This window comes from Suricata suricatta, chromosome 12 (genome assembly GCF_006229205.1).
Source record: "Suricata suricatta isolate VVHF042 chromosome 12, meerkat_22Aug2017_6uvM2_HiC, whole genome shotgun sequence".
Taxonomy (NCBI): Eukaryota; Metazoa; Chordata; class Mammalia; order Carnivora; family Herpestidae; genus Suricata; species Suricata suricatta.
In genome coordinates this window covers 49,711,245-49,726,113 of record NC_043711.1, presented here as the reverse complement: position 1 = coordinate 49,726,113, position 14,869 = coordinate 49,711,245, and the positions used below count along the sequence as shown (strand labels likewise).

At 50.1% G+C, this 14,869-nt stretch overlaps 1 protein-coding gene across 1 annotated transcript; it reads left to right on the top strand.

The window, feature by feature from the left end:
• The first annotated feature begins 7,438 nt into the window (after positions 1-7,438).
• On the top strand, positions 7,439-14,626 carry PRRT3 (proline rich transmembrane protein 3). The gene is made up of 4 exons (XM_029916115.1): positions 7,439-7,691; positions 10,471-11,551; positions 11,754-11,909; positions 12,489-14,626. The coding sequence occupies exons 2-4, from the start codon at positions 10,528-10,530 to the stop codon at positions 14,252-14,254; spliced, it is 2,946 nt and encodes a 981-aa protein (XP_029771975.1). The 5' UTR covers positions 7,439-7,691; positions 10,471-10,527; the 3' UTR covers positions 14,255-14,626.
• Positions 14,627-14,869: the final 243 nt, after the last annotated feature.

Here is a 14,869-nt window from a genome sequence, read left to right as displayed (position 1 = left end):
GTAACCTTTCCATCAACCTGGACCTAACACCCAGAATCATTCAAGACAATCTGAAGTCTCCATTTACTGACCATGGGGTGGAAAGTACTATGCATGGAAGTCTAAATATGGACAGTCAGATGTCAACACAGCTCAGAAAGATAACGATGACTTAGATTTGAGAATAGTGGATAAACCTACATTTGGGGGCAAAAGCTATTTGGGGGTTCTTCTATTTGGTCAAAAGGGGTACAATGGGCAGGTATATAAGTGAAGGAGGATTACTGTAAGAGAAAGACTGCAGTTGCAAGTTACAGAAACTGAGCTCAACTTGGCTTAAGCAATTTTTAAAAAAGGAATGTAAATGGGTGAATGTCCACTCATCACTTGGCTTCAGGTATAGCTGGATCCAGGTTATCAAATGATGTATTCAGGACTACACTGCTTTCTCAACTCTACTTTCTTGTAGTATGAGGCAGGGGGTCTTCTTATGGAGACACCAGCTTAGTGAAAAGAAAACACTCCTTTCTAAAAATTTCCAGAAAGTCAGGTGATTGACCTGATGTGGCCATGTACAAATTCTAGGAACTATTACTTAGCCCCACCTAAACTATAAAGACCAAAGCTGGGATAGAGGTGATTCCCTAGAGGAAAACTGGGCTACTGCTGCCAGAAGAAAGTGGCATGGGTACCAGACAAGAAAAACAACAATTTTTACCCTTTTATCACCCTAACTGTCTGGAATGTTACCAGAAGGAGGTACTGCCCTTTTCCTAGTAAGCAGTAAAGTCTGCAAACATTTACGGGATTTCTACAATATGCTCAGTGTCGTGTTAGATATTTTCATATCTTTCTATTCACTCGTTTACTGACCATCTGCCAGATACTGCAGATGGACAAACCACACTCTCAGACCTGAAAAGTTCAGACTGCTGTGTCGATGCCACAGTAGGGTGATCCGAGAGGGGGCTGTGGGAATGTCCTGCAGGTCATCCGTCCGGCCTAAGAGGTCAGAGAAGGCTTCCCAGCAAAAGTATCATCTCAAGATATGAAGAATCACAGGAAATATATACAGAACCAGGGAAGTATTTAAGGAAAGACTCTCCCAGGCAGAGGAGATGATGTGCAAGGTCCTGAAAGCAAAGGTGATGTCATTTTCACAAAACCAGAACAAGCCTGGTGGCCCTGAAGGGTAGAGAATAAAAAGCTGTGAGAGCGTTGGGTTAGACACTTTAAATGGGTGAACAGTCTGTTGTGTGAATTAGATTTCAATACACTGGCTTTAAACAAAGAAGAGATGAGGCAGCATCAGGCTGCTTGTAAGTCACCCCTCAGAGGTGAACTTGATCCTGATGTGGCAGCAGGGAGCCTTTAAAGGGGAGGGACTGGTGTGAAGGGATTTGCTGCTGGCAGGCAAAGAATGGAGAGGGTAAAAGTGGGTGAAGGCGTGGCGGGGTGAGAACGGGCTGGGTCTGGACCCCTTTAAATGATTGGCTCCTGCTTTCTTGCACTTACTCAGAGTTCTGTGTAACTTTGCATAGGACACTTGCCTTCTCCGAGCCTCAGTCTCATCATCTGTCAAAAGCAGATCATATGGTGTAGCCCCTCGGGATAATAGTCTGGCATTTCCTCAAAAGGTTACGCATAACATAAGGTTTCCATTTGACCCAGGAATTCCACTCCTAAATAGATCTGTACCCAAGTGAAGTGAGAACACACACCCACGTGAAAATTCGCACATGAATGTTCATAGCAGCATTATTTATAATAGCTACAAAGGGGAAACAACCCAATTGTCCAAAATAAATAAATAAAATATGGTCAATCCACCCAGTGGAATTTATATAGCAATAAAAAAGAATGAAGTGCTAACACAGCCTACAACATGGATGAATCTTGAAACACACGAAAGGAAAGAAGCCAATCGCAAAAACTGCATTTATGATCCTGTGTTTTATGTCCTGTCCAGAACAGGCAAATCCACAGAGACAGAACATAAGATTAGTGTTTGCCAGCGCCCGGGGGGTGGGAAAATGGGGAGTGACTGCTAGTCGGGACAGGTTTCTTTTCAGGGGATGAAAGTGTCCTAAAATGGAAAGTGGTGATCATTGCACAACTTTGTGAATATACAAAAACCACCAAATAGTACATCTTCAATAGGTAAATTTTGTACATGTGAAAATTACATCCCATTAAAGCTGTTAAGGCGGGCGGGGGTTATTAGTCCTTGGCTGCAGACCAAGACTGCTCATGACCAAGGCCATGAGGGGCTCTTGTAGACTATACTGACTGCAGATGCAGTCTGGCTGCGGAGGCTCTTGGGTCAGGCAGAATGTTCCAGAGCTTCTTATATGCTTTTACCCCCAGCCCTGCCACCCCTCCTGCTGACCAGAAAACTAGCTGGTTCCAGTATTATAAATGCAGAAGAATAATGATACAAATAAAACCAGTACAGAAAAACGTGGAAATGTGGAAAGCTAAGCCTTCGTGTTCCTTAGTGGTAATCAAGAGATAAAAATCTAAAACTGAAAAAAAAAATAACATGAGCAGTTCAAGTCTGGCACTTAGATAATAAAATTCAGAAGGGGGGCTCCTGGGTGGCTCAGTCGGTTAAGTGCATGGCTTTGCTTCAGGGCATGGGTTCCTGAGTTCCAGCCCCTCATAGGGCTCTGTGCTGACCGCTCAGAGCCTGGAGCCTGCTTTGGATTCTCTCTCTCTCTCTTCTCTCTTCTCTCTCTCTCTGCCCCTTCCCCACACATGCTCTGTCTCTCTGTCTCTCTTTCTCTCAAAATAAACACTAAAAAAAAAAACAACCCAGAAGAAATAATCAGAAATATCAGAAAGAGTTGACAGGAATTGGAAGTGAGAGGGAATGGGCTAGGGAACAGTTGGTTTTAAAGTATATACCAGATTATCATATTTACTCACATGAAAAATATCTTTTTAAAAGCTTCACTTAGCCGCTATCTGTGGAGGCTAAAATCTGAGACAGAATGAGTTAAGACTCCAGAAACCCTTGAGGCTTAATTTGGCAAATTTTGTAAAGGAGTGTAACTCTCCATGCACCCCCCCAACCTTCCCCCTGAGTTCACAGCACGGAGAAGGTTCACCCAGCTGCACCATCTCCGCCTGTTCTGCCTTTTGTTTCTCTGCTGGTGCCTGCCAGAGCGACCAGCCAGAATGAAAATGCCAGCCAACTACCCTGGGCATTGTCGAAGCAGGAGACATCATCATTGCCAGCTACGTGACTTTGCCTTTTCCTTCTCTCTCCCCTTCCTCGGGAGCTTCTAAGATACTTCTGAGGGGGAGCTCCCAACTCCCAACCCTGTTTAAGACCCTTCAGAAGAGATCTATTGGAGGTCTATTTTCAGGGCGCCTGGCTGGCTCAGTTGGTTAAGCGTCCGACTTCAGCTCAGGTTATGATTTCAGAGTTCCTGAGTTCAAGTCCTGCGTCAAGCTCTGTGCTGACAGCTCAGAGCTCAGAAGCTGGAGCCTGCTTCAGATTCTGTCTCCCTCTCTCTCTCTTTCTCTCTCTCTGTCCCTCCTCCACCATGCTCTCTTTCTCAAAAATAAATTAAAAAGTTAAAAAATTAAAAAACCAAAAGAGATCTATTGGAGGTCTATTTTCATAGACTCAAACTCCTAACACAGCAGGGCCACCAGGAAGGGCTGGGATGCTCCTCTCCCCATCCCCCCTCTCTAAGGTACTTCCTCAGGGATAGGATGACACCATCAGTATTAAGAGCACTGGTTCCAGGGGCACCTGCATGGCTCAGTCAGTCAAGCATCCGGCTCTTGATTTTGGCTTAGGTCATGATCTCATGCATGGTTTGAGCCCGCATCTCTCTCTCCTCTCTCTGCCCCTTGCCCCCACTTGCACATATGCACACACGTGTGCTCTCTCTCTCTCTCTCTCTCTCTCTCTCTCTGTCTCTCAATATAAATAAACTTAAAATAGAAAAAAAATAAGAGCACTGGTTCTAAAGTCAGACTTACAGCTTGGTCTCTTCTTTGCTGTGTGACTTTGAACAAATAACTTGAGCTCTCTGAGCTTCAGCTTGCTAGCTGTAAAATGACGAGCATAATAATACATAGGTTCTTAAGAGGACTTAAAAAAAATGTGTGTAATAAGGCCTTCCTGGCCAATTAAGTGCTTCACAAATGGAGCTACTGACCATCTCCCCGATACTTGAGTCATCCCCCACCCATCCCGCCATCCGCGAGTCTCCAGGATGATGCTGGCAGCTCCTTTAGGAGCCAGGCTACTCCCCACCTCTACCGATGCTCCCCCTGATCCCCATTTATATTCATCCCCACCCCCAGCCAGTCTCCTCTTTCCATAGATCAGCTTACATCTTGGTCTCTGGCCAAAGGGATCATAATCTCTCTTGCCTTTGTTTGGAATCTTAAAACCTCTACCAAGGATGGTTTCAAAACACAATGAGATGCAGCTCCTGCCTCCAAAGAGAGCACTCGGGAGCAGCTAGATGATCTTATGTGGACTGTAGAGTTGGGCACCCTCAGGCCGGTATGACTGCAGAGATGAATGGGTAGTCTGCCTTGGGGGAGACTGGAAGGGAAGCAGCCAGCTCTGAACCTGCTGAAGGAACCTCAACATCTCCAAAGGAGTCTGACCGGAGAGTGCACAGGAGACAGGAGGAGGAGGGATTGGACCCCTCCGCTTCTGGAGTGGGCTCCTAGAACTACCTTCCCCTTACGACTTTCCATGGGGGAAAAGACATAGTTTCCTCAGAGGAAGTTAGGATGCCATCAGGAAGAGAAATGGATCTTGGACAATGCTTTTAAAAATGTCAATTATCTATTATATATAGAATCAGGATCCAGATAACTTCTCACAAGATCAGAACAACTGGCTAGATCTAACCAACAAATGTGAAGTCCTACACTGAGGCTCAAGAAACCATCTGCACACAAAGAGGTGGGGAAAACCTAGTAAGTAGATTAATATTGCGCCACAAAGTGATGTGGCTGCCAGAGACATTAGTTCAATGTGAGGTCATACTAATGGTAGAGGAGAATCTAGGAAGGGGAGGTGAAAGTCCAGCTTTGTCAACAACTGGGGTCAGTTCTAAGAGTTATACTTTAAGGGGGACATTGTTGACCTGGTAAGAAACCAAAGGAGGAAGATGTCACAATGCTGAGAGCCCAGAATCCTCCTGTCCTTTGAAGAAAGGCTGAAAGGACCAGGAGGGTTTGACCTAGAGGCAGAAGATTCTAGAGAAATGAGAGGTGCCTTTACAATTCTGACGGGGTTTCCACAAAGAAAAGAGTAGAGCTGGTCAATCAGGTGACCTGGGAAAAGCCCAGTACTTCTCCTAGTCAGTTATAGCAGCTGGATTCCAGGGGCATCTGGGTGGCTCAGTTGGTTGAGCATCAGACTTGATTTTGGCTCAGGTCATGATCCCAGGGTGGTGGGATTGAGCCTGTCTCCCTCTCTCTTTGCCCCTCCCTCACCCGTGCCCTAAAAAAAAGGGTGGGGGGTAGAAAAGCTGGATTCAGACTTCACCTTTAGCAGCTGTTAGGGACTGAACACTCTTCAAATTGCAACATGTCAGACACAACTGAGGGCTGAGTGTTGCTTTTCTGTGAGAGCCAGACGTCAGCAAACACTGGGAGGAAAATTTCAGCTCAATGCTAGGAAGAATTTTCTTTCCTTCTTTTTTATTTTATTTATTATTATTTTAATTTACTTTCTTTTTTACTTTATTTATTATTATTTTATTTTAGAATAGGTGAGTTGAGCAGAGGGGGCCGAGGGCAAGAGAGAGAACCTTAAGCAGACCCCATGCTCAGTGTGGAGCCCTAGATGGGGCTCAATCCCGCGACACTGGGGCCATGACCTGAGCCGAAATCAAGAGTCAGATGTTAAATCAATTGAACCACCCAGGTGCCCCTCTTTCTTTCTTTCTTTCTTTTTTTTTTCAAAGCCAAAAAGCAAGGGTCATTTATTGCAGGTTCGAACCCCGGGCCTCTGCTCACTCCAAGCTGGTGGAACGGAGAGAGCCAGAGACTCTTTCTTTCTTTTTTAAATGATTTTATCATTCCTATCTCTGATCACAAAAAAAAAAAAATACATGGTTGTATAGAATATTGGCAAATAGAAAAGCAAAATTAGCTAAAACTCACATCAACTATTTACCTTCTAATCATCGGGGACAGGATAGATAGGTAGGATAGGTACATAGATATATGGATGATAGATGGATACATACAGGTAGACATTAACCAAGATGGGATCATACAAATAATTATCTGAGAGAATAGAGTGTCATCGGGTAAAGACGTATGTATTGGTATGTAAGGATGTTTATTGCAGTATTGTTTCTAGTAGGAAAAAAAGAGCTGTAAATTGGCTAAATACCGTTCGGCAGGGGGATGTTGGGAATGTGAGTAAATGACAGTGCATCCACACCACGCAGCACTGTACGGCTAGGTGAAAAAAAAGGGTGGAGCTCCTAAGTATGCATTGCCTTCAGAATGTTTCCAACATATATTGCTTAAGGCCAAAAGGAAGTTATTGGGTAATATGCATAGTACAATACATTTTTGTGAAAAGAAAAGCATGCACATATGTGTTTTTTATAAGTAAAGGAAACATGATGCTAGCAGTGGACACATCTGGGGAGGCTGACTTGAAGAGGCCAAAAGTAAGACACTGAATGTGTTCCCCTTGGGACAATCAGCGTACGTGATTTTTACATGGAATGACAGAAATTTAAATAAATAAACAACAATCTACCCTGGAAATTTCTCCATGGCACTGAAGATTTTACATCATATTTAACGACCACATGTATTCCTTGTGTAGATTTCATGTTATTGAACCCAATGCTGGACATAAGGAGCTGTCCAAAGAGGGACCAGAGGCATTTTGACAATGTCTCTCAAGACTGAAAACGTGCAGACTCATAGATTGAACCATACTTCAGGTATATTATCTGGTAGGTACACTAGTGCTTGTGCACTAAGATGTCTACACAAGAATGGCCCCCTCCTTACTATTCCTGCCAGCAAAAGGCTAGAAACAATCTACACCTCCAACCTCAGGACTGGATAAATAAAAAAACTATAGGCTGAGTGTATGCTTCAATTCTCAACAGCAGGTACAAGAAATGAAATGGAGCTGTAGAAATTTACATGGAAAATGTGCCACGACATATTCCACAGTGAAGAGAAGAAAGGCAAGTTACAGGATAGTAGTACAGTGTGATCTCATTTCTATTTAAAACGTGTATGTGACTATGCACTGAAAAAGATCTGAAGGATAAACAGCAAGCTGTAGGTAGGATTTACCTATAGGTATGGATGCATGTATATGTGTATGTATGTATGTGTGTGCGTATGTATGTATGTATCCCTATAGGAATATAGGTATACAGGTATAAAGGAAGTGAGCTCCATGAAATGTGCAAACCGGGATTGGCTGTCCCTTATTCAGGGATACTGCGGAAGGGAATGTCGGTTCCCCTCTTAGCCCTGAGAATCTCTGGGAGAGGGGAGGTCAGCACGGGGAGAAGAATCCTCGGCTAAGGGGAAAGGGTTAAGTGGGGCTGGCTTTCCTGTGGGCGGGCTCGGCGATCGGCAGCGCCGGGCTCTGTTAGCGGTGCCTGAGCATCTCGGAGGATGCGGCGCGGGAGCGGCTGCAGGGACGCGCGCAAGGTGAACGCGGGGGCTGTCGGCGCGGCGTCCAGGTGAGGAGGTGGCCAGGGAGGGGGCGATGACGGGGTCCACGCAGGCAGCATGGCCTGCAGCCCCCTTTCTGGGCGCGGGCGGCGGGGCCTGCACTAGCGCCCACCCCCACCCGGGACACTGCGGGAAGGCGCGGAGCCAGGGGAGACGAGCGGGAGGAGGAGAGGTAACCCGAGATGGACCAGCTCCTGGAGGCTACCCTGCAGCGGCCCTCGCCCTGCCCCCAGGCCGGCCTCCCTCCAGCCCCTAGGGCTGGGAGATACCCCCTACCCTTCACCCCTGACTCCCAAAAAATGTGTCCGGTAGCGGGAACCCAGGACTGGGCAGCTTCCTCCTTGCCATAAACGCCTACATTATATTTGAATTGCGGATGGTGAGGGGATGGCATATGCTTATCACTGAAGGCCTACCTCAACTACCTCCTCTGAAAAGCTTTTGGACCCCCTGTGCAAAATGAGCCATTGCAGGTTTCACAACCCCTAGCGTGGCCATTTGCTGGCTGTGTGACCTTGGGCGATTTGCTAAACCTCTCTGAACCTTGGTTTCATCCTCTATGAAATGGTTATACCCACACCTGCTTGTGTTGGGAGGGTTGGATGAGATGGAGGACATGCAGCTAATCTTAGCGCAGGAGCCTTAGTGGGTAAGTGCTCAACACAGGAGCACTATTATTAACCAGGACATGTGTTAGTGGCTGTTCAGTCCCTTCTCCTCAGCTAGCCCCCAATCCTGACACCCCAACTGACGTTTCTTTTTGAGTCCCCAGCACCTAGTAAGGAGCAGAGCAGAATGAATGTTGGAGAAATTAACTAATAGGACTTTAAGGCAGAGTCGAAACTCAGTTGGGGGGATGGGCTTAAAGGATCTTTGAACCCCCTGAAATTGTCCACAACTTTTGACGAACCTTGGCATTTTTCTGGAGAGAGCACCTGGAGTTTTCATTGGTTTCTCAAGGTGTCCATGAGCCACCAAAGATGAGGAGCCAGAGAGCTCTCCCCAGAGAAGAAAGGAGCAGGGCCTCTGCCCCTAAACACACCCAGGCCTCTCCTCTCTCACAGTTGCTGTGCCCCAGGCCTCCGGTATCCTGGCCGCTTCCGGCCTTCCTGGCTTAACTAGGGACTCTCAAGTAGAGGAACATTTAGGGGATATCTACCTGGGGCCAGGCATGTGCAGGGGGCTTGCGGCAAGAAATAAAAATGCAAATACAGCCCTTGAGAAGCCCCAGGCCAATGGAGGAGACCAAGATTGACTTATGTGACCAGGATAATAGGAAGGGGTGGAGGGGTGTCGAAAGAAATGTCTAAGCTGAAACAAGCCACCATTCTTATCTCACCTGGCTTTCTGCACTGGCCTCTCTCCCCCTTTCAGAACACTTCATCAGAACTTTTGGCTTCCTTGCTTAACATCTGCATTGGCCTCCTGTGATACTTAGAATAAAATCCAGGTGCCTTATAGTGGCTTACAAGGCCCCTTGTGATCTAGCCCCACCTTCCTGATCTTATCTCCCTCTGCTCCTTTCTCCTTCCTTTGCTCTGTTCCAGCCACACTAGCCTTTACATTCCTCAATTCACCTCATTCATGTTCGTTCTGCTTCAAGGCCTTTGCATTGTCTATTCCCTTTGCCAAATACTTTCCCCTCTTATCTTCAAATGGCTGACCCCTCCTTCTCATTCAGCATTTAGCTTAAATGTCACCTCTGAGAGGTCTTCCTGCTTGCTATAAGCTGTGTAAAATAGCCCCCCCATCCGTCTCTTAACCTGTTTTATTTTCTTCATAAATCAACTTATTTAAAATTATTCATTGTCTGCCTCTAATCCTAGAATGCCAGCTCAGTGAGGGCAGGAATCCTGTCAGTCTTTTCACTGCTTTATCCCCAGGGCCTGGCAGATACTATGTGCTCAAAGATTTTGTTGAAATAGTTCTGGGGGCTAGTGGGAAAGAAAGCTTTGTGGACAAAGGGAAAAGAAAAGAGCTCTATTATTTAATAGGCTTATTAAACTCCTATTATGGTCCTGACCTATAATGCATTTTGTTAGGTAAGACCTAGAAGAGCTCCTTTGAGTTACTCTTGTTATACCCATTTTACTGATGGGAAAACCATGATGTGGAGAGGTGAAGTAACTCACCCAGGAAATAGCAAAGCTGGGATTCAAACCCAGATCTCTCCTCAAAGGTAGGGACATATTCCTCTCCCTCTTCACTGCTCTGCTATTTGAGCCAGTCCTTCGAGAATAGGATTTCAGGGGTGCCTTGGTGGCTCAGTCGGTTAAGCGTCCAACTTTGATTCAGGTCATAATTTCACGGCTCATGAGTTCGAGCCCCGCAGCGAGCTGACAGCTCAGAGCCTGGAGCCTGCTTCAGATTCTGTGTCTCCCTCTCTCTCTGCCCCTCCCCTGCTCATGCTGTCTCCCTTTCTCTCATAAATAAGTAAATATTAAAAAAAAAGATTTCAGCTAGTGAAGAAGGGAGAAGGCAGTCCAGGTTGAGGGAACAGCAGGAGCAAAGTACTGGGGCATTGGACAGCCCCGTGGGTATTGAAGGATAGATCAGCAGCCTGGTATAGCCTTAGAAGGCTAGGAGAGGAACTTATATTATCTCCTGAGGGTGATGGGGAGCCACTAAAGGTTTTGAAGTAGGGCAAGTGGCATGGCCGGAGATACTGTTTTAAAAGGTCACTCTGGGCAGCAGGAAGGGGAGCTCTCTTTCTTTCCTGCCATCCCCCTTGGGACAGCTGTGGATGCTCCCATTGCTCATATGTCATCTCCCTTCTCCTTTTTTTAGGCTCACCCAGTGAGGACTGGCAGTTGAGTGTTCTAGGCCCACGCATCAGAGTGGACCATGGCCCGCAGCCCAAGGGGCCATGTTTGTTGCCCCCTGCTGCTGTTGCTGCTGCTATCCCCAGGGCCTGGTCCCGCCCTGGGCCGGGGCCTTCCCAAGCCACGGGAGGACTCAGAACCACACCTTATCCTAGGAGATGACCCCCAGGGCCCTGTGGGCACAGAGCCCCAAGCCCTCGACTTCCTCTGGCAGAAGTCCAAAGATAAGAGGCCCTGGAACTCCAATGTCCCCCAGGTCCCTGCTGAGGAAGTACCTGAGGAGCCCCTAGACCCTCCCCTTGGCCCAGCCCTGCATGGACCTAAAGCAGTGCATAGGGCACAGAGAGAAGGACTCCCAGTAACTGATGACCTCCAGATGGCTCGAGGGCCAAGTTCTCATGGCTGGACAGGATCTCCTGACTCACAGGAACCTATAGAGCAAGAAGCACCAGCCCCCCATCCAGTGGGCCTCCCACATCTCACTTTCATCCCCATAACTCCCAAACTCCAACTCAGGAGAGCTACAGTTTCTCCCTCCCCAGGGCCAGAGAACTCTGGAGGCCAAATGGGACAACGACCACCTAGAGATGAGGGTCTGGTGGCTGAAGCCAAGATCAGAGTCTCTGAGATATCCCTCTTAGACCACCAGGGCCCTTCGCAGACTCTTGCTCCCAGCTTGGGCACTAAGACGCCCGTGCTAGAAGAAGAGGGCGGGGACAAGGAGGACTTCCAGGAGGCAGCTCAAAGCCCCCTCTTCACCCAGCAAGACCCAGCAGCCCCTCCTGGTGGCTTGGCATCCCCAGCTGAGGTGGCATCCTCGCAGGAGCCTGGGCCCCAGCCAGACCTGGCATTGGCCAAAAGCCTTCCTCCTGCTGAGGAGCTACCAGTTGAGCTCCCCAAGAAGGCTGGAGGTGGGGAGACCTGGGAAGTCAGCTTTTCAAGTCCCTCACCCAAAGAGGCTGACCGTTCTGATGTGAGGAGCTCAGCAAGACCCCAGCCATCAGGTGCCCCAACCACAGAGACTCCTGATGGGCAACCTAAGCCAGGTGGGTATCAAAGTGGAGGTTTCCACATAGGGCTGGGAGGGGACAGTGTTCCAGGGTAGCTGGATGCCCTAGTTTCTATGTGACCTATGGGTCCCATTTTCCTCATTCTGGTAAATGAGGGAGATTGTGCCTCCCTTTGAGGGATTAGACTTTGGGGAGCACTGCATGTCAGGCAAAGTGATAACTGCTTTTGTTATTTCAGAGATAGCAGCAATGAATGGAGCAGACCCCATCTCCCCCCAGCGGGTGAGAGGAGCACTGGAGACCCCAGGTACCCCCAAGTCCCTCATCCCTGGCCCCTTGGACCCTGGCCCAGCTACAAATCGAACAGAGAGCCCTGTGGGGGCCCTGCAGCCAGGTGAGGGCATGACTAGGGGTTTGGGGCAGAGTGGGAACTCTAATAATTAAAAACCTGTGTGAGGTATATGGGCAGGGGAGTGAATGGGGACAAATATTTCCTTAAAGGAACTGGCCAGGACTTCCTTCAAAAACTTAAGGATAATAAACTAATGCTGGGTACTCTGGGACAAGTCATTTACCCTTTGGGGACAGAATATTCATAAATATAACTTGAATATATTTAGTGCAGTGTCTCCAACTCCCACAAACCACTGGAAGAGCTTTTTAAAAACTCTAATATGCAGGCCCCATCCCAAGGAATTCTGATTCAGTTGGTCTCCAGGTAATTATGCGGTCAATGTTGAGAACTGCTGGCATATTATTAATAAAAAGCGATAGGTCATGTTGTTTAACATTATTGGGTGTTGGGCACTATGCTAAACATTTAATCCTCCCCACAACCCAATGAGGTAGGTGCCATTACCATCCCCATTTTACAGATGTGCTTAGAAAAGTGAAATAGCTTGCCCACCACACTAGAAAGTGGAAAATCAAAAGCATTTTTCATAGGGTTATTTTGATATTGTTATTATTGCAGATGAAGCCGAGGAGTGGCCGGGGCGCCCCCAAAGCCATCCCCCAGCACCCCCAGTCCAGGCCCCCTCGACGTCACGCCGGGGCCTCATTCGGGTCACCACGCAGCGCGCCCTGGGCCAGCCACTCCCTCCGGAGCCCTCAGCCAGCTCCATAGCATCAGCTCCAGCCACCAGCCCCCCGGCCAATGCCACCGCCCCTCCCCTGCGCTGGGGTCCTCTGCGCCGGGTGTTGAGCTTTTCCTGGGAGCTGCACGTCTATGGGGTGGGGGTGCTCTTCCTGTTGCCCGCGTTGTTGGCACTGGCCTCACTGGCGGCTGCCCCTGCGGGGCCCCGGCTGGCTCTGGTGGCAGCGGTGCTGGTGCTCATAGCGTCGGGGCTTCGATCTGCCTACATGCTCACCGACCCGTACGGTTCTCAGGCACGGCTGGGATTACGCGCCGGCCTAGTGCTCTACAACCTGCCCTTCCCCTTGCTGCTCACCGCACTGGCGGCCCTGACCCTACTCGGGCTGGGCGCGGGGCTACCACAGCAGCTGCAGAACCCGCTCCTGCTGGGAGCGTTGGCGTTGGCGCACGGCGTGGCGTTGCTGACTACTGACCTGCTGTCAGTGAGGCCTGCGTTCAACCTCCTGGCTCAGGGCTTGTCTTGTGCCTGGGGCGCGGCGGTGGCTCTAGGCACACTCTGTCTGTGTCGTCGCCGCCTGCTGGACGGGCCGCGGGGATGGGATGCAAGCCCGGGACCGCGGCTGCTGGCCGTGGCAGGCGCGCTGGGGCTGCTGGCCAGTGGCTTGCAGCTGGCAGCCGCGCTCTGGCTATACCCGGGCCCAGGACGGGTGGGTCGCTTTTCGTGGGCTTGGTGGGGCGTCCACTTCTGGCTGCGCCTGCTGGAGCTGACATGGGCCCTCACCCTGGCGCTGGCCGCTGTGGCCGCTGCGCGGCCCAGGCCGCCTACAGAGCACGCTTGCTGGGCTAAGTTGCTGCGCCTGGCGTGCCCCATGCCCTCGGGCAAGAGCGAAGTGCCTGAGCGACCAAACAACTGTTACGCAGGGCCTAGTAGCGTTGGTGCAGGCAGCCTGGCCATAAACAAGAGCCTCATCCGCAACCCTGCGGAGGGTGGGCCGTCCGCCACTCCCAGTTCAGGCGCCTGGGGGTCGGCGGCGTCGTTGGGCCGCGGTCCGCAGGGTGGCCCTGGACTGTCCCACAGCAGTGTAGGGCAGGCGCCGTCGATGAGCGAGCTGGACCTACGGCCGCCATCACCCATCAACCTGAGCCGAAGCATCGACGCCGCGCTCTTCCGAGAACATTTGGTGCGAGACAGTGTTTTCCGGCGCTGTGGCCTGCGCGGCCTGGCCTCCCCGCCGCCTGGGGGCGCGCTGCGGCCGCGCCGGGGCAGCCACCCCGACGCCGAGCTCGAGGGCGCAAGCTCTTCGCTCCTGCGTGGCCGCTGCCGCTCTCTCAGCGACGTGCGCGTGCGCAGCGCAGTCCCATCACACGTCGCGGATGAACCTGATGGGGCGGCTTCAGCCAGTTCCATGGACAGCTTCTCCCGGGGGTCGCTCAAGATCAGCTGGAACCCGTGGCGTCACGGGCTGTCATCGGTGGACAGTCTGCCCCTGGATGAGCTGCCCAGCACGGTGCAGCTACTGCCTGCCCCAGCCCCTGCTCCTGCCCCCACCCCCTCCCGGCCCGCGGAACCTCAGAGTGAGGTCCAGCCTAGCTGCAAGCCCGGGGACTCCCGCAGCGCCTCCAGTGACACCATCGAGCTCTGAGGGGGCCAGGGATGCAGGAGCGGGGGCCCTACCCTCGATGGCCATATATGGCTTGGCCAACTGGGACAGCTGAACCTTTGAGAAACTGGCATTCCTGGGCTTCCATCTGATTACGGCCCTGGCAACAGCGGGGCGTGAACCAACCTGCCCCCATTTTTTTGTTTTTTTAAATATCTATTTTTTTCGGTGGGTATTTTGCACAGTGGCTGTGACTTATGCGGAATACAGGGTGGACATGCATGGATTTGGGTGTGGGATATGGGGTCCAGGTGCCCCCAAACACCCCTCCAGCCTCCGCAGTGTGGAGATGAGGTTTGCTTGTCCAGACTGACTGTCCTCTTTGTGCCAAAGAAATAAACCCTTAGGACTTGGCTCATGCCTCCCTCTGGCCATGCCAGGATCCTGTTCATAGAAGAGGTAGTGGCGCCCATCCCCAGCAATCACAAGTCCTGTATAGGTTGGGCAGGGGAGGACCCAGAAAGGAAAAAGCACCCCACTGTGGGAAGCCTTAGGAATAATGGCTACCAATATTTTGTAGAACATCTATCTGTTGTACATGGTCTTTAGCTCTTCATATTCGTCATCTTACTTAATTCTTCTATTATGCCTGAATGG

Coding starts and splice junctions, on each gene's coding strand:
- PRRT3 (XM_029916115.1), top strand. CDS start 10,528: ATGGCCCGCAGCCCAAGGGGCCATGTTTGTTGCCCCCTGCTGCTGTTG. Junction 11,552..11,753: donor TGATGGGCAACCTAAGCCAG/GTGGGTATCAAA, acceptor TTGTTATTTCAG/AGATAGCAGCAATGAATGGA. Junction 11,910..12,488: donor TGTGGGGGCCCTGCAGCCAG/GTGAGGGCATGA, acceptor TTATTATTGCAG/ATGAAGCCGAGGAGTGGCCG.